The 20616-nt window shown below is 41.7% G+C and overlaps 1 protein-coding gene across 1 annotated transcript in view; it reads right to left on the reverse strand.

Moving 5' to 3' along the window:
• Positions 1 to 20616, reverse strand: part of TfIIFalpha (transcription factor IIFalpha) — a 95658-nt gene that overhangs the window by 21875 nt on the left and 53167 nt on the right. Inside the window, exons 8-9 of the mRNA XM_080278225.1 lie at positions 11923 to 12034; positions 8141 to 8373 (exon numbers count right to left, since the gene is read on the reverse strand). Coding sequence (XP_080134351.1) covers positions 8141 to 8373; positions 11923 to 12034 — 345 coding nt within the window. The remainder of the gene's footprint in view (positions 1 to 8140; positions 8374 to 11922; positions 12035 to 20616) is intronic.

Genomic DNA, 20616 nt, shown 5'->3' on the forward strand with positions numbered 1-20616 from the left:
GATTGCAGGTACGAAAGTGGTACACAAACAGGATGGAAGAAAAAGGAGGAAGGTAGTAGAACCATGTCATGACAAGTATATAAACAAGATGATAAAGTTGATGTACTCAAATGTGGATGGAATGGTATCTAAATTACTAGAGATGAATGATAATGTCAGAGAAAATGAACCACAAATAATATGCCTAACTGAAACAAAATTAATACCAAGGATATCAAATGACATACTAAACTTAGAGGAATACAATATATGGAGAAGAGACAGAAATTTAAAAAAAGGAGGAGGAATTATAATATTAACTAAGAAAAATCTAAAAGTCAAGGAAATAAAACTAGATATACCATCACAAGTAGAACTGATTGCAGTAGAGATCGACACATCTGAAGGTAAAGTAATTGTAGCCAATTTGTACATGCCACCCAGATCAAACACATGGGAAAGAGACGAATATGAGGACCTGGCAGAGAGTACAATTCAGAGTGTAAGATCATTGCTACATAAAATGGAAGAGAAATCGGAAAGAATTATACTAACTGGGGACTTCAATACAAATATAAATTGGAATACTCTAGATATAAATAGCCAAGAAAGCTGTTGGGACCAAAAGCTCCTGGATCTCGTACAAGAGTTTTTCTTAACGCAACATGTGAGGGAAACCACCAGAAAAAGAGGACTTGATGTACCTTCAGTGCTAGATCTAATATTTACAAGGCAAGAAAATGATATTGACAGTTTAATATATCACCCTCCACTCGGCAAAAGCGATCATGCAGTACTAAATTATAACTTCAGGATAGCATATGACATAGTAAACAGCAATGATAGTTACAAAAAGAGCCTGAACTATAAAAAGGGAAATTATCAAGACCTAATGAAGTATTTCTTAGAAGTTGATTGGGAAAATGAGCTTAGAGGACAAGACTTAAATGCTGTATATAAAAAATTTTGTGAATTTTATGAAATAGGAGTCCAGAAGTACATCCCACAGCACAAAGAAGCAGATAAGAAAATACAGAAATGGTTCAATACAGAATGTAAAAAATCAAAAGAAAGAACAGATTTGTTGTGGAATAGATACAGAAGACACAATAGTGAAAGGGCGTATAATAATTACAAACAGGCAAGAAACGACTATACAAGAATAAGGAGGGAAGCCCAAAAACAGTTTGAGGAGGATATCATAAATAAAAGTAGTGATCAACCAAAGCTGTTTTACAGCTATATCAGAAGCAAAACTAAAGTAAAAGATATAATACAATCCATTACGGACGAGGGAATCACTTATACACAACAGAAAGATATTTGTGAAGCACTAAATAAGAATTTCTAATTAGTTTTTACAGAAGAAAAAAATTTTGAGAGGGACTATGTGGAACACGCATGTCCACACATACTACCAGATATACAAATAGCAGAAAAAGTAATACAGGAGGAGTTAAGTAGATTAGACAGAGGAAAAGCAAGTGGTCCTGATGAAATTTCATGTCGGGTATTACGAGAATGTGCAAAGGAGTTAAGTAAACCATTATTTTTAATTTTCAAGAAATCCTTGAGTCAAGGTAAACTACCTGATATTTGGCAAAAAGCAAATATTGTCCCCTTATACAAGAAAGGAAATAGACAAAATCCACTCAACTACCGACCAGTATCACTGACCAGTGTTGTAAGCAAGGTATTAGAAAAACTTATAAGAAAAGCTTGAGTAAACCATCCAGAAGAACACAGTATGATAACAGAAAGACAGTTTGGTTTCAGTAAAGGAAAATCATGTGTTACTAATCTGTTGAGCTACTATGACAGAGTAACAAACACAATACAGGAAAGGGAAAGATGGGTGGACAGTATCTATTTAGATTTCAAGAAAGCTTTTGACACAGTACCACACCAAAGACTTTTATATAAGGAAGCTGTACCATCAAAGAGGAATTCGAGGTAAACTGTTTTGTTGGATGCAAGACTTTCTCATAAAAAGAGAAATGAGGACAGTACTAAGAGGAAACTATTCATCATGGAAAGAAGTGACTAGTGGAGTACCACAGGGTTCAGTGCTGGCACCAATCATGTTTTTAGTGTATATAAATGATATAAATAGTAACACTGGAAATGAGAGCTATCTGAATATGTTTGCAGATGATGCAAAAATACAAAGGAGAATTACTAACACAGACTCTTGTAAAGAGCTACAAAAAGAATTAAATAAACTTCATGAATGGAGCAGTACATGGCAAATGGAATTCAATGTGGACAAGTGTCATGTAATCAGGTTTGGTAAAAGTGGAAAAAGACCTGATTGGGACTATAAGTTAGGAAATAAAACCCTATACACATCAGAAAGAGAGAAAGACCTAGGTGTGATTATCAATAACAGACTATCTCCGGCTGACCACATCAGTGAGAAGGTACGGAACATGTATACACTGCTTGCAAATATGAGAATAGCATTCACATACATAAATGAAGACATGCTAAGAAGGATAATAACATCATTCATTAGACCAACCCTGGAATATGCATCAGCAGTCTGGAGTCCTCATCTCAAAAAGCATATAGACAAGATTGAAAAAGTTCAAAGGGCCGCTACAAGATGGATACCAAGCTTAAGGGACCTAAGCTACGAAGAAAGACTAAATAAACTGAATCTACCAACACTACAGGAGAGAAGGAAAAAGAGGTGACATGATAATGCTATATAAATGCATATCAGGAAAGGAGAAAATAGACATAAATGATTACTTAACATATGGAGAAGCATCAGCAAGAGGACACTGCAAAAAACTGCATAAGAAGAGAGGTGATAAAGACGTAAGGAAATTCAGTTTCCCAAACAGAGCAATTGATCAATGGAATGCACTACTGAATGAAATAGTGTGTGCCAAAACAATTCACAAATTTAAGGATATGTACGATAAATATGGTTTAAGACTCAGGACAGTACGAGCTTGACTCATTCCTGTAAAGATACAATTAAGTAAGGTAAGCAACGTTGGGTCTGGTTAGTACTTGGATGGGTGACCGCCTGGGAACACCAGATGCTGTTGGCATCCCTACGTGTCAAGTGGGGTTGGTGGAGGATTAGTGCCCCTCCCTGTAAAACAATTAACTCTAAGCCCTTGGCCACCCCGTTTGGGATACATGGCGTCTGGCAATGAATGATGAATGAATGAAGAACACACACACACTGTCATGTCAGTTTTGCTTAAGATAATACCACTTACAATTAATATGCTTATCCTCAATTACACACACACACACACACACACACACACACACACACACACACACACACACACATACAGTCCATCCATCATCCAATCCTACATTGCCCCATGAGGAGCATAGGAGCCCGTGGCTAGGCAGTTGGTCCTGACATTTAAGATGAAAGTGACCAGCCTCACTCATCCCTGAGTGGCATTACATGAGCAATCAACCCCAACCACCCCTTGGATATAAACTTTCACTGGCTCAATCCGACTGGAGCACAATAATTACCCGCTAAACCACCAGGTGCCAAAATTTGGTTATATGGTTGCCACCCAGCATAGTAAATGGTTTCCTGGTGTACAGGAAACCATTTGGCTTGTCACTCAGTGTAAAGTCACCCACAGGCAGAAGAGGAAAGAATGAAGGAAAGAATGACAGAAGAGGGAGTTTAAAGTTACCTGCAGGCAGAAGGACAAGGAAAGAATACACACACATACAGTGTACTATATATATGCACACACACACACACACACACACACACACACACACACTGACACAAAGAGGCTGGGATGGACAATATTATAATAAGAAAAGATCTGAACGAAGAAGAAAGAGAAGTTTTAAAATCATTGAAGGAACAAGTAAAGGAAAAAAATAAGAGGACAGAGGAAGAATGTAAAACTTTTTTTTGGAGAGTGATGGATATGAAAGTAAGGAAGTGGTATGCAAGGAAATAGAAGTGAAGGAAACTAAGGGGGATGGCTATGAAAGATCAGAAACTGAGGTAGTGGTACAGACAGAAAGAAGGAGAGAAGAGGGTATAAAAAACATCAAAAATAATTTCAAGGTGGTATATATTAATGTTGATGGTTTAATGTTGGCAAGGCTTGAAATTAACGATTTCTTGAGGGAACATGAACCTGATGTCATGTGCTTTGTAGAGACCAAGTTAAGAGAAGATATTGATATTCATTTGGGAGATGGTAGATACAAACTGTGGGGAAGAGACAAAAAGAAAAAACGGGAGGAGTGATGATAGGAGTGAAGAACAACATAAATGTAGATATGGTGGAAATGGGAGAAGGCAGGGCTGAAGTGATATATATGAAATTAGAAACTGGAGAGAATGGCAAGAGAGATATGGCAGTAGTGTATGTTCCCCCTAAGACGAGAGCATGGAATGATGACGAATACCAGGAGATGTTGTCAGATATGGCTAGTTATTTACAAAAAATAATTGAGAAGAGCAACAATATAATTTTGGTGGGTGACTTTAACTGTAGAGGTGAACTGGGAGGAATGGGACTCAGGAGGCAGCGAAGATTCGTAGGGCACTATATTTTTAAATATAATAATGAATAATGTGATGACGCAATGGGTCAAAGAACAGACACAGTTCCGAGGTGAGGACACACCAGCAAGGTTAGACTTACTGTTTACCAAAGAACCCGATGTAATAGAATCATTGAAATATTTCTGTCCTATAGGAAAAAGTGATCACGTGGTCAGTGAGTTCCAGATGATGATAGGGAAGGTCGAGCCAAGAGACGAGCTTTATAGGCAGGGAAGATACAACTTTGGGAAAGCAAATTTTACAGGATTGAGAAAATTTTTTGAAAATGCAGATTGGAGAAAATTCAGAGAAACAAGAGAGATACATAGGAAGTGGGATATCTTTCTGGACCTCTATAATTTGGGAGTGGAAAAATTTGTACCAGGAGTAAGGGGGAAAGAAATCAGGAAAAAGGAGTGGTTTAATAGAAGGTGTATTATAGCAAAAAAAGAGAGAGATATGGCGTGGAACAACTGGAGAAACAGAGGTAACAACAGAACAAAGGAAGAATATAAAAGAACTAGAAATGAATACACAAGAATACGTAGAGAAGAAAGGAATTTTGAAAAAGGTATAATAGACAAATGCAAGGATGAACCCAAACTGTTTTATAGATTTGTTAACTCCTTAAACGCGGATCGTCTCATTTGCGACGCTCGGCCAAAAGGACATAATGCCGGATCGTTGTGTTTGCGATTCTAGTAAATTTTGAATAACCGCGGGCAAGCAGGCTCCAGCTGGTATTGTCTATCAGTACCACCACCCTCTAGCTACAACTAGCATACTTTACCTTTGTACTACTGACCTCAGTTGTTGCCAAATATCACGTTTTCCCCCCGTCCCCCCCCCCACCACGGCCCGGCCAGCCTGGCTGTGATACATGGCAGCGCTCTGAGCGCTCAGAACTGTAAATCTGCGCTCTCCTCTCACAAGCAGTTTATGCTACTAGGAAAGGCTTGTTTCCCCAGTTGTAACACTAGCTTTTTTTCTCACGGTTTGCCCCTGTTTAGCATCAGTTTACTGCAGGCTTTCAAAGTGACATTATGGCGAGTTCTAGCTCTTCCCAGTCAGTGCAAGCGGCCGACAGGAACGAGAATAAAGTGGCGGGTGTAAGGAAGAATAAAAAGCGCGCCGTGGTGATCTTTTGGGAAGTAATATGATTGAAAATAATGTAGTATACATGTTTTTAGCTGTGAAAATGGAAATGTTTGTTGAGTGACGGGAAGACTGCCGCCACAGTGCATGTCGGCCGTACGCTCCGTTGATTTTAGCCTTATTTTCAATGCTTATTGTACAAATACAGATTCCTAACTACCTTTACGTTGTAGTATAAATTTTACTGTGACAGAATGAGGCTGTGGTAGAGGGGAAACCGGGTTGCTGGAGGTGTGAAAGTGAAGATTTGGTTACCCAACTTTGCAAGTCTCCACAAGTCCTTGGGTAGTCCACGAAGGCTCAACACCTGTCTCTGGAGAAAGCTGAATGTAAGTACTATCTGCCATACCAAGTATAATGTTCTACGGTTAATCTCTGATTTTTGGCGAATATTTTCCTACAGGTACTCAGACCACGATACAACTCTGCCACTCGGGGGGGAACGACCGTACACGGCCGCGTTTAAGGGGTTAATGGCAAACTGAAACAAAAGGAAGGAATCACCAAACTGAAAGTAAAAGGAGAGGTCTATAAAGATGCAGCAATGCAAGCTGAAATAATGAACAAATGTTTCCAATCGGTTTTCACTAATGAAAAGGAGTTTGTGAAAGGGGAGGGAGTGATTAGAAATGTACCAGTAATAAAAGATATAAAAGTGGAGGTACAGGAAGTGTATAAATTACTGGAAACTCAAGATGTAAGGAAAGCCCCAGGACCTGATGGAATTTCTAACTGGGTACTGAAGAAATGAAGAGAACAACTGGCAGATAAAATTCACAGTTTAATTGTGTGTCCTCTGGAAGAGGGGAAAGTGCCACAAGAATGGAAAAGGGCAAATGTGGTACCACTTTACAAGGGAGGAAACAGGGAGGAACCCCTGAATTATAGATCAGTGTCTCTAACCAGCATGGTCGCAAAATTGTGTGAGAGAATCCTGAAAGACAGATGGATAAAATATCTAGAAGAGATGAATATTTTGGTTGAATGTCAGTTTGGATTCAGTAGTGGAAAGTCATGTGTTTCAAACTTGTTGAGCTTTTACTCAAGAGCGATTGACGTGGTACAAGAGAGAGATGGTTGGGTGGATTGTGTGTATTTAGACTTAAAGAAGGCCTTCGACAAGGTACCTCATAAGAGACTAATGTGGAAAGTAGAGTATATAGGAGGACTGAAGGGGAAACTCCTGGAATGGATGAGAGACTTTTTGAAAGACAGACAAATGAGGACAGTAATAAAGGATAGGATGTCTGGACGGAGGGAAGTAACAAGTGGAGTCCCTCAAGGCTCGGTGTTGGCGCCAGTAATGTTCCTGATTTTCGTAAATGATATGGTAGATGGAGTGAACAGTTATGCAAGTCTGTTTGCTGATGATGTAAAGATCTTGAGGAAGGTAGAGGTTAAGGAGGATTGTAAAATGCTGCAGGAGGATCTGGATAGGATACATGATTGGAGCCGGATGTGGGAAATGAAATTTAACGTAAAGAAATGTAAAATATTGGAAATGGGTAAAAGTACCAGGAGGCCATCACTGAATTACTTGTTGGGTAATGAATTAATCACAAAAATGAGAGAAGAGAAAGATCTGGGAGTGCTGGTCCAAGATAATTTGTCACCTGAAAACCATATTAACAAGATAGTTAGAGAGACTTATAAACTCTCGATTAACATAAGAGTAGCATTTCATTATATGGATGAGGAGATGATGAAAAAATTGATAGTGGCCATGATCCGCCCCAGGTTGGAATATGCAGTGGTAGTGTGGTCCCCACACAAAAAGAAAGATATAAACAAGATTGAGAGAATGCAAAGAACAGCAACCAAGATGGTCCCCAGTCTGGCAGATCTGTCATACAAAGAGAGGCTGGAAAAGTTGGATTTGCTTTCCTTAGAGGAAAGAAGAAAGAGGGGAGACATGATTGCATTGTTCAGAACCATGATAGGAGTACATAAAATTGACCGAGAAGACCTGTTTGTATGGGATAACAGAGCAACAAGAGGACACGGAATGAAGTTGAAGAAGTCAAGCTGCTTGAAGGATATCAAGAAATATGGTTTTCCTCATAGAAGTATAGACCTGTGGAATAGCCTGGACAAAGAGATCGTCCAGTCTAAAAACTTAAACGAGTTCAATGCTAAATTTAACTTACTGAGAAACAGCGACGGGAACCCACGAGATCAGGTATATTAGGTAAATACTGTACATAAATATTTGTAATGACTTAGACAATGAAGTGGAGCAGGCGAAAAACATTCATGTATGTAAAAGTAGACTAGATACATGTGGATATGGAGACAGGACAACACGAGCATTGCTCAATTCCTGTATACTACAAATAGGTAAATACACACACACAAATGTACTAGCTCATCCAATTAACCTTGATAAATTACATATTCTGTATCATTAACAATGACAAAATAACAGATCCATTGCAAAATCATAAAACTTACCTTCTTTTACAGTGTCGGGCTTCTTCTCTTTCTTCTTCTTTTTCTTTTTCTTCTTCTTGTCTTTCTCTTCCTTCTCCTCCCCCTCCTTCTTCTTCTCCTCATCTTCCTCCTGCTTCTCTTTCTCTTTCTCTTCTTCCTCTTCCTCATCAGAGTCTAACAGTTTCTTCAGGGCATCGGCTTGGTCCACTCCAGTTAGTTCTTTTCTCACTACCTCATCATTTTCAGCATCAGAACTGAAAGAAATAATGAAAAGAAAGAAAAAGTTAACTCTGTGTTTATACACATGGTATTTTCAAAGTTTATTTTTGTATAATACTGGGACGAGGTCATTAAGTGTGACCTTAGGGTTAAGGGACTGAACAGGGAGGCTGCAATGGATCGTGCAGCGTGGAGAGCCGCCATTAGGTGACCAAGGCCGACACATGCAAGCATGTTGGAGCCTTTAAAAATGAAACGAAAACGAAACGATGGTTGACTGGGATCACAATAACTCTACACAGGATACTGTACATAACATCTACACAAGGTGTGACATGCAAAATGGACCAAATCCAATGAAATAGGTTTACACGATGTATCCAGGCTGCTTGTGTGGGGTTGCTGGACAGTTGGTGGATGTGAGGCTCAGTCTGGGTATGGCAGGCCAGCAAATAACTCATTTCCTAGTGAAATCATGCTCTTTCAGCCCACATCCATTTCACTCCATAACACTGGTGTGTAGAAATCATGCTATTTTAGCCACAGGTGAGCAGTACTGCCAGTACAAGTACTGGCAGTATTACCACAGGTGCTTTTTTAGTACCATTATCAGTCCCGGCAGTACATTTTTGGATTTGTACCGCTACTGTACTGCCAGTACATTTTTAGCCACATCCTTAGTGGTAGCGATAATCGGTACTTTCTGATGAGAATGTGCAACTTTCAGAAAAAGCAGAGAGAAAAAAAAGTAAACTTCTATCTATCTATCTATCTATTGCCAGATGCCTCAATCCTGTTTGGGGTGGCCACAACAAATCGCCTCCAAGTCGCCCTGTCCCCCGCCATTTCACTGCCCTGCTCCCAACTCACACCCCCCTCTCTCATATACCTCTCCACCCCATCCCTCCATCTCATCCTCGGCCTCCCCCTCCCTCTTCCCCCCTCCACTTCACTCACATACACTCTCTTCGTCAGTCTTTCACCCTCCATCCTCTCCACATGGCCAAACCACCTCAGTGTGTTCCTCACAAAGCTTCCTATCACATCCACATCCACACCACAACGCTCCTTTATATCCTCATTCGTCAGCCTGTCTCTCCATGTGACTCCACAGGCTCCTCTTAAGTCAACTTCTTTTTTAAATTATGTTATAGTTGCTCTCCTAACAGCCTCATTAATTTGCAGCAAATTTTGAGCTCTGAGTAGAGACAGTGATCTTGTGACATTTGACACTGTGAATAGTACTCATCTTTATTCGTCTCATATGACAGAGACAAAGAGAGAGAATGTCCCCGAACTATTGGTAAGCTTCACTGAGTGGATAACTCCTCTGACCCCTAACCAAACCCCTAACCCACCCCAACCCTTTCCTCCCATTCCCCTTTCCCTTTCCCTCCCCTGGTGTCATTTCATGTTCCTTTCCCTTTTTTATGTTATTCTTCCATTTACATTCCTTTTACATCTCTTCCATGTCCATCATGTTCCTTTCCTTTTTTATGTTATTCTTCCATTTACATTCCTTTTACATCTCTTCCATGTCCATCATGTTCCTTTCCTTTTTTATCTTATTCTTCCATTTACATTCCTTTTACATCTCTTCCATGTCCATCATGTTCCTTTCCTTTTTTATCTTATTCTTCCATTTACATTCCTTTTACATCTCTTCCATGTCCATCATGTTCCTTTCCTTTTTTATGTTATTCTTCCATTTACATTCCTTTTACATCTCTTCTACGTCCCTCTCCTCGTCCTCTCTTTGCTTAACCCTTCCCCCTTCCTCTTCTTCATCCCTCCCTCTCCCATCCCTCTTCCTCTTCCATTCCCTCTCTCATCCCTCTCCCACCCTCACTTTCATCCCTCTCCCACCCTCACTTTCATCCCTCTCCCACCCTCACTTTCATCCCTCTCCCACCCTCACTTTCATCCTTCTCCCACCCTTACTTTCATCTCTCTCCCACACTCACTTTCATCCCTCTCCCACTCACTCTCTTTCTCTCTCCTACCCTCTCAATGATACCTCTCCCAATTTCCCTCTCCCTTTTTCATTGCTTTTCCTGCCCTCTCTCTGTTTGCCTCTCCTACTCTATTCCACTATCCCTCTTGTATGCCTCATCATTTCTCTCTCCCACTTCATTTTTACTCCTTTTCATGTGGTGGTACAGAGTTGCCTAGTTATACAGATTACAAACGTCCCTCAACTCCCTCCCTGTCCTCCAAAAATAAGATGGTGAATTGCAGGTTAAGGACAGCTTCAGTCTGCATTCTATTTGTTTCACATTCAAGTGACTCGGGGACAACAACAACAAAAACGACAACTGCTACTTCTTTTACTACTACTACTACTATTCCTAGTACTACTTCCATACCCCCATTTTTACATCTCCCTCCGTTTCCTTTCCTTCTTCTTTTTCTTTTTTCTCCCCCCCCCCTCACACTCTGCTTCCCTGCCTCAGTCATGCTCCATTTCTGTTCTTTTCTTTTCCTTATTTCTGTCCCAGTCCCGTTTCATTCCTCTCCTCTCCCTCTCCCTGTTACTCTCCCCGGTCTGTTTTTGCATGATCTCCCCTCTCTCTCTCTTAGTTCTCCTTTCCTCTACTTTTTCTGTTTGCTTTCTTTTTTCATACCTCTCTTTCCCCCCTTCCATCAGGTATATACCTTCCACATTCCCCTCTCCCTCCCACTGTAACCTATCTCTCTCCCTCTTTTATTTACTGGTTTGTCCTATCCCATTCTTCTTCCTCTTCTCTCCTTCTCATCACTCTCCCTTTTGCTATCAACCTTTTTCTTGCCCTCCTTTTCTCTCTCTCCCATCCCTTTCTGCTCCTGTTCCCATTCTCTTCTCTTTTCTCCTGCTGCCTCAGCATCCGTCTCTCCTCTTCTTGCCCATTACTCTCCCCTCCCCCTTCCCCTTCCCCTTCTCCCCCTCTCCCCATCCTTCCAGTGCTGCGGTAGAATGACTGTTCTCGAAGGGGAAAGATGTCTTTAAACCAAAATAAGCAGGACTGAGAGATGATCACTTCGAAAAAACTGTATTTTTGATGGGAAATAAATAGTAATACAGAAGTACAAAGGCTGTAAACAGGAAAAGTGGAAATCCACTTGCTTAAACAAATCTATCTATCTACTGCCAAATGCCATAATCCTGTAAGGGGTGGCCATTTGACTCTGAGTCATTTGTTTTACGGAGAGGGGCACTAACCCTCCACCAACCCACTTGCTGACACGTAGGGAGCACGTATGGTTTGGTTATATGGTTACCACCCAGTGTTGTAAATGGTTTCTTGGCTTACAGGAAACCATTTGGCTTGTCACTCAACGTAAAGCCACCTGTAAAGGAGAGAAAAGCATTAAGAAGTGACAGGAAAGATGGGAAAAATAGGATGAGAGGAGGGTAGGCACAGAAAAAAAATTATAAAGGCTAAGGAAGAAGTAGGCAGCACTACATCAAGTGAGTGGATGATGGTCACCATCACCTACCACTACAAATCCCTGGATCATTAATAATATTTGAAAATGCTAAAAACCAGTCCTTACGATCATTCACTGTGCTTGTTCTCACCACCTGTACTTTACACATAACTCACTCTGATGAATCACTGGAGATATAGTCATGTTCAGCGCCATCATCATACTCGTCACTCTCCTCCAAGCAGTCCTCGTCACTGTCACCCTCAAGGTTCTTCTTTTTCTTACCACCTGGGTGAGGTCAGAACAAGAGACAGTATTAACACCGTAAAGGTAGACCAGAAGTGAAATTCTCGGCATCTCACTTAACAATGCCCTCAGCTGGACCTCTCATGTTAGATCACTTGCTAAAACCATCTCAAAGAACCTTGAATTATTGTACAGAGTCCGTAACTTCTTTGCTGACGGGCAGTTAGCTATAATTTATAAGAGTCATGTGCGCTCTCAGCTTGAATATTGCTCACCCTTGTGGAATGGATGTGGAGAGGTTGCATTAAAACAACTAGACAAAATTCAGAACAAAGCTGTTAGAATTATTAACAACCCTGCCATTACAAATAAACTACTTCACCTACAAGTAAGAAGGAATGTTGCCTCCCTAGCATTATTTTACAGATATTTTTGTGGCAAATGCTCAGACGAAGTTGCGTCCATGGCGCCACCTCTCCATGCCTTCCCTTGAGCTACATGGGCATCTGGTAGCGCTCATGACTGGAATGTCACTCAGCTATATTGCAGAACTTCTGCCTATCAGAATTCTCTCATTCCCCAAACTGCATCTTTCTGGAACTCGCTTCCCCAGAGTTATTTTCCTCCAAACTTCAACACACAGCTGTTCAAGTCTAACTGCTACAGATATTTTATGAACAGAGGACACCAGTAATCTGGTGTATGGATTTTTTTTTTTTTTATTCACTTGTTTTTCCTTCCTCTGTTCTATTATTTATAAAAAAAAAAAAAAAAAAGTAAATCATGAGGCCATTCAATTATGACCTGCAACTTAATTAAAATTTCTGGTACTCTGTTACAGACTGATATGTGATAATGAATAGTGTGGTAAATGGAGGCATCCATCCATGCCCCTAGTGTACTATTGTACTGTAGTCCTTACACTGAATGACTGTGCAGCTAATGCAAATATTCACATGTAGCAGGAAGTCTAGATATTTTGTAGTTCTTGCAGGCAAAGAGATTCATGAAAGTTCTACATACACATGAAGAAAACCCACTGTGTTATCATTCAAAAAGCAAATTTTGAGCAATGTCGCTGCATTTGCTCACAAATGTTCGCTGTCTGTTTACTTTTTTTTTTTTTCTTTTTTTAATGCATTTCTTCCTTTCAATGCAGTACCTTCTTCTGTCATCAAAACCACTTTCTTGGATCTTTCTCAACCATTCTTTTTTTTTCTTCCAATGTTTTTTCAACCTCCACATTCCAACAAGCTGTGCAGGCAAACCCCAGTTTAATGATGCAATTGGTTAAGTAAAACCAGGCGAGGTATTGTAAATCAAGGACGATTTAACATGTAAAGTATAGGGATGTGTTCTTGAGCCTTGGGTTTCCTCCCAACAAAGTCCTAAAGCCACCCAAATGAGTCCAAAAAAAAAAGTTTATAGATAATTTAAAAAGGCATAACAGCTGTAAAAGAAGCTAACCTAAGCCTAACAGCCATAAATAACTCACTCAAACCAACAAATAAAATCTGAAAATCATAATAGATAGGTCAGATAATATCAAACACCTCTCATCACTTACTTCTTGTAAGTCCATGTCCGGTCCTGGTCGTCATCCCTGCTATCCCTCCCCAAGGCTATGGGACATGGTGCTCCCTAGCACTCATTCATCCTCCTCAAAACCCTCAAACCCCATCTCTGGGGGAAGGTCAGAGGGATGGGAAGCCTGGCAAGGTGGGTTGATGGTAACGGGAAACTGATGCCCTGGCCCTGGGAGTGGCGATGGGGTGTGATGCGATGACTCACAAGGCAGCAATGGGGTGCAATGCAATGACAGAAGAGATGGTGAGGGAGACTAGGGTCACCACTACCATCAGTAGCACCACCCCTAGTACCACTAGCGCCACCACGTGCAGCGCCCTTACCAGACATGCTCACACTTATTTAGGCCAAAATTAACACAGAATCACACTTCACTCACAGTTTGTATCACTGCCCTACTCACGGAACTGCTGGGGCCCAGTTACGATACACTACGATAGCGGCTTGCGTAATGTTGTTGATGCAACACGATGCGGTGTAGGCGAGCATAAGAGAGTTCCTCATTCAGAGATGGCCGGTGCGAGAAGAATGACATGGGTGCGCACGGAGTAAGCAATGGGTACGGGGACTGCACGAGCGTTTCTGTGCCGGGCTTAGCTGACTGCAGAAACACATGTGATTCAAACTTTTGGCCCATTATTCCTGGATGAAACATTAGAGGGCCCATTGTTAAACCGGGGATCGGCCATTGTAAGGCAGGGTTGGGTGGTATTTCTAACCCCATCAATAAACTGGGGTATTGCAAATATGGGTATCGTATATCAGGGTTCACCTGTATTTTCCTTCCAAGTTGCTACCCTTAAACATAACACACACCTGCAGCATTCCTAAAAAAAACACTAATTGTATGCACTCCAAAATTTTTCTGAATCGATTTGCTCCAAATTCATTTGCATCTCCTCTGCTATCTCAAATACAATCAATAAATAAAACTGCACACCATATGAACTTAGGTACAGTTGAGTCGTCTAATCTGTGGCAATATGGTTCTCGACCACGGCCGTGATTTAGAAATTCCATGATTTATAAATAACAAAAGTTAAGGGAAAAATTATTTATGGTTCTGACCTCTCAGTCAAACTGTCACGTCACCCTATCTACAATACACCCGGCTAGTCACTAGCGAACACTTGCACACAATCAAATAATTATTCAATGCATGTATTACAATGAATAAAGAATACTGGTACTAAACATTAAATAAACAATAATAACGGGTCTTACCTGACTCTGACCATGACAATGCTAAAGTGGAAGGAGTGAGGGTGGGGGTTCCGAGGCTAGAGCCAAACTAGGGCCTCTCAGCATGAGGCAAATGTGATTGTGCCTCATGCTGCTGCTGTCTCAGCCCCACTTCTTCCTCCTCAGCCTTCCTCAAGAACCCCACAAAGTCCTCTGCAAAGATAAGTGAAGTGGTGTCGTCGTCATTCTCAGCTGTCTCCATGCCATAGGGTGAGTGCGAAGGGCCAGGCTGTGGCTCAGGTTGTACTCCTACCCAGGCAAAGTAGCGGGTGATCAGCCCCTGGTGACACTCGTTACCACGCCTGTTATGCATTTCCTTGTAAAACGTCATCACTTTTTCCATAAAGGCCACAAACTCATTATGCCTTTCTTCATTTCTCTCAAAGGCTAGCACTTTTTCCTCCAGAATGTCCACACCCATTAACACATCATTCAGGCCCTTCATGGAAGTCTCATGCCTCTCCACCAAGCAAGGGAACAAAACGAAGGGCCAGGTAGTCCTCAGAAATCGTGCTCGTGGCCACTCTGACAGAGGGTGGTGCAAGAATAAACAATGGAGGGAGGTAGTGCTCACACTTGCCGGCAGGGAAGGGTTATGATTGACTTTCATGCTTGCCTGTGAACGGCTGATGGCCACGGTCTGCAGAACAGACATGAGCCACGGAAAACTCAACGGAAATGCATCACCTCGGCGCCAAAAGTCTGTGCTTTACGCATATAACTGTGGTTTCAGCTACTTTTGGTTCTCAGCGGGAACCATGCTGTGGATTAGAAAACCGTGGCTTACAAATGCATTTTATGCAACTCAACTGTATTTTGAGAGGTTTATCAGGCTTTAAATAGACTCACTGCTCCCATACTTTTCATTTTTTTGTTTCTACATAAATATTACAGTTAGGGATTTAATTTTTCTTTATTTTGGGAGCTGAATATGTATTTTTAAAATGACAACATGCACATTCCCTAAATCATAAAACTATTATGGATAACTGAACACCATCATCCTAACAGTCCAAGGCAATAGATATACACATATTGCTATATTCATACAAATGACACTTAAGGAATGCCCATACTGAGGTTGGCAATGGTAAACCTGTTTTCACTGGACTGGAAGCTAAACAAAGTGCCAAACCTGGCTACTTTCTTCCCGTTACTTGCTGGAATCTATTGAGAAAATGAAAAGAAAATGAAACCAATGATGTGTTTGTAAATCTGTGAGTCTCAGCTTGAGTCTACATACCCAACAAGTGTGTTGCTTTCCTTTGTACTTGTAGCTCAGTGTTTTAACCCCTAAAGCGCTTATAGGATGATGATGATGATGATAATCGGGATATCATAGGTGAGCAGTGTGTGAAGAATGATGAAGGAAGGGTAGTGGTGAACAGTGAGGATATTAAAGATACATGGAGAGAGCATTATAACCGGTTGTTGAATGAGGAGTTTGACTGGGACAGGGAAGGTTTGGAGCCAGCAGATCCAGTGTCTGGCCCTTGGCCTTTGATTGATACTGCTACTGTGAGTGAGGCAATAGGCAGGATGAGGGTGGGGAAGGCAGCAGGTGTGTCTGGGTTGACTGCCAAAATGTTGAAGGCCTCAGGCGATATAGGGGTGAGTTTAGTCACTGACCTGATAAATAGGATTATTTATGAGTGTGTTGTCCCAGATGATTGGCTGAAGAGTGTAATTGTAAATGTGTATAAAGGGAAGGGTGATGCCCTGGAAAGAGGAAATTATAGAGGTATAAAGCTTTTAGATCAGATAATGAAGGTAATGGAGAGAGTTTTAGAAGGTATGATTAGAGAAAGAGTGAATATTGATGAGATGCAGTTTGGGTTTATGCCAGGTAGGGGGACCACTGATGCCATATTCATTGTTCGACAGCTTCAGGAAAAATATATTGGTAGAAGGGATCTTATTTTGTTTTTGTTGATTTGGAAAAGGCCTTTGACAGAGTCCCTAGAGAGGTGGTGAAGTGGGCAATGAGAAAGCTTGGTTTGGAGGAGTGGCTGGTTAGGGTGGTTATGGCCATGTATGTGGGTGCTCATACCCAGGTGAGAGTGAATGGAGATTTGAGTGATGAGTTTTCCGTGAATGTTGGTGTGCATCAGGGGTCAGTCTTGAGTCCCGTGTTGTTTATCATGGTACTTGAAGCCCTTTCACGTGACTTTAGAAACAGACTCCCGTGGGAGTTGTTGTATGCTGATGATTTGGTGTTGATTGCAGAGAATGAAAGGGAGGCGGAGGAAAGGTTTAGGAAGTGGAGAGATGGTATGGGGCAAAAGGGTTTAAGGGTAAATGCAGATAAAACAAAAGTGATGATATCTAGGGTTGGTGGCGGTACTGTCAAAGACGAGGGAGAGTGACCATGTGCAGTTTGCCACAAGGGCGTGGGAAGTAATTCCATCTTGTGCGGTGTGTGTGATAAATGGGTGCATAAGAGATGTAGTGGTATCAGAGGTAGACTGCGAGATAATGCTGATTTTATGTGTACGGTGTGCCGGGGTGAGCAGGTGGAGATTGTCAGACGTGAAAGGATTGAACTTGCTGGTGAATCTCTTGAGTGTGTGGAAGAGTTTTGTTATTTGGGAGACATGTTGTGTGCTGGAGGTGGGGCTGGAGCTAGCTCTGTGGCTAGGGTGAGAAGTGGTTGGAAGAAGTTCAGGGAGCTCTTGCCTCTCCTGACATTGAGAGGGCTCTCCCTACGTGCTACGGGGTCTTTGTATGCAGCATGTGTTAGGAGTGTAATGCTGTATGGCAGTGAGACCTGGGCAGTGAAGGAGGAAGACATTCGTCGGCTCAGACATACAGAAATGACAATGATTAGGTGGATGTGCAGTGCATTACTGCATCCAAGGCCTGGAGGGGCTGGGTTTACAATGGAAGAGTTGAGAGGTAGGATGGGACTGGAGTGTATTGATGTTGTGATGAGGAGAGGTAGATTGAGGTGGTTTGGACATGTGGAGAGGATGGGGGATGATAATTGGGTGAGGAAGGTGAGAAGTGTTAATATTGGGGGTGGGTTATGAGGGGTAGACCGAGAAAGACATGGGACGAGGTCATTAAGTGTGACCTTAGGGTTAAGGGACTGAACAGGGAGGCTGCAATGGATCATGCAGCGTGGAGAGCCACCATTAGGTGACCAAGGCCGACACATGCAAGCATGTTGAAGCCTCTGAAAACGAAAACGAATCATCATCATCCGGACCTCCTTTCCCACCCTAAGGCAGGGTGAGGAGTAGCAATGTCCAGACAGCCCAAAATATGCCCAATCCAATGGGCCACGCTTCCATTCATTCATCATCCAAGCCCCCAGAATCCTGGCTCTATCAGATATGCCAAAAACATTCACCACGTTCTGTATCTTCACCCGAATGTATCAATCCTTTTTCAGGATTAAGCAAATTTACCAAATATGATCAATGGAGAGCCTTTTAGATAAGACTGCGAACACTAGGCTCCACGCCAATTGTGACGTATATCGATGCCAACCAGTAAGAACTAAGTCCTGAGTAGGGAGGAGGGAGGATCCGGGCCCATACCCAAGGTGGGGTGGGGATTCCGCCACTGCCCTCTCGCCGCCTTCCTCTACCCCAATACCTTTGTTCTCTCTCCCCCTCCTACGCCTCTGACCGCCTCCTGCTCCCTCCCTCCCCCTCCCCCGCCATCTTTCATCACGCCACTGTGATTCCCCCCCCTTTCCTCCCCCTCCCTGTCTCCCTGGGGAAGGTTATTTCCCCCCCACCCACCCCTGTACTCCCTCTCAAGGGGAGGTAGGGGGGAATGGGGGAGGGGAGGAAGAGAGTGGGAGGTGATAGGAGTGGGTGAGGAATGTCATGGGAGGGAAGGAATGAGGGAGGAATGGGGTGGGAGTGCACAGAAAATGGGGGTTGCGCCGCCTGGAAGGCTAACTTTTATCAACTGTGACGGTCTATAGCTCATGAACCAGTTGGTCTAAAATGCTCTGGTTTGCGCCATAAGTTGGGTAAATTCAAGCTCTAAACCTCTGGCATAACACTTTTTACTTCTGTGAGAGTCGAAAAATCGGCTCCATATACAGATTTTCATGCCGGTACGGTCTATCGACTTGTGTACCCTAGGGGTTAAGAACCATAAACATATCCCAAAATATTCTATTAGACACTGGATCTCAACATATTCTGTGAGAAAATGGATACCAAACTGCCAAGTTACTGCTTAGTTCTAATACATAACAATTAGTGAATACCACAATAAGCATGTATTAAAAAAAAAAATCATATACAGTAAAAAATATAAATCCACCATCCATGGATGCAAACATTCAGGCCAATATAGAAAATACAGCAGTTCTGGTAGCAGCTAACCTGATAAAACAGAAAATACAGCAGTTCTGGTAGCAGCTAACCTGATAAAACAGAAAATACAGCAGTTCTGGTAGCAGCTAACCTGATAAAACAGAAAATACAGCAGTTCTGGTAGCAGCTAACCTGATAAAACAGAAAATACAGCAGTTCTGGTAGCAGCTAACCTGATAAAACAGAAAATACAGCAGTTCTGGTAGCAGCTAACCTGATAAAACAGAAAATACAGTAGTTCTGGTAGCAGCTAACCTGATAAAACAGAAAATACAGTAGTTCTGGTAGCAGCTAACCTGATAAAACAGAAAATACAGTAGTTCTGGTAGCAGCTAACCTGATAAAACAGAAAATACAGTAGTTCTGGTAGCAGCTAACCTGATAAAACAGAAAATACAGTAGTTCTGGTTGTAGCTAACCTGATAAAACAGAAAATACAGTAGTTCTGGTAGCAGCTAACCTGATAAAACAGAAAATACAGTACAGTTCTGGTTGCAGCTAACCTGATACAACAGAAAATACAGTACAGTTCTGGTAGCAGTTAACCTGATAAAACAGACACAAGAGTGAATTCACTTCAACCTCATTTTATGATGACATGTCTTTAACTTCTTCAAAACGACAACTTTTAGTTTTTCCAGATGATATTATTATCCTATGAGATATTTTTTCCAAATGAAGGAATTTAGAATACTGTACAGTGTTTATTAACCTCAACAGCACCAGAAGATTTCCTAAACAAAATAAAACCATGTTATGTCCACGTCCCACACTGCCAGAGGCAGTGAAGCTGTCTGCTTCACAACTCCAGAGCAACCCTAATTTCACATGGCCAGAAGTCAAACTAAACTGAAACTCCTCTATTCTCTCCATCATCCTTTTATAACCCTCCTTGCTTCTCAGTATTCTACGATGTGCTTGTACCTGCTCCTAGCAACAACAGTTACTAAATCGAAATATCCAAAATATTCCAGAGTTTCCTTACATTAAGTAGCACTCTGAATTCTATAGCATACAAACTGAAAATAAATTACATAATTTACCACTGTTCGACAGCTTCAGGAAAAATACGTAGGTAAGAAAAGGGAACTGCACTTTGTTTTGCTGATTTGGAGAAGGCATTTGACAGAGTCCCTAGAGAGGTGGTGAGCATACAAACTGAAATTAAATTACATAATTTACCACTGTTCGACAGCTTCAGGAAAAATACATAGGAAAGAAAAGGGAACTGCAATTTGTTCTGCTGATTTGGAGAAGGCATTTGACAGAGTCCCTAGACAGGTGGTGAACTGGGCAATGAGAAAGCTTGGGGTCGAGGAGTGGCTGGTTAGGGTAGTTATGGCCATGTATGTGGGTGCTCACACCCAGGTATGGGTGAATGGAGATTTGAGTGAGGAGTTTTCCATGAATGTTGGTGTGTATCAGGGATCAATTATGAGTCCCTTGTTGTTTATTATG

The sequence above is a fragment of the Coenobita brevimanus genome, chromosome 72, assembly GCF_032717465.1.
Source record: "Coenobita brevimanus isolate Jiangsu-jjx chromosome 72, ASM3271746v2, whole genome shotgun sequence".
Lineage (NCBI taxonomy): Eukaryota > Metazoa > Arthropoda > Malacostraca > Decapoda > Coenobitidae > Coenobita > Coenobita brevimanus.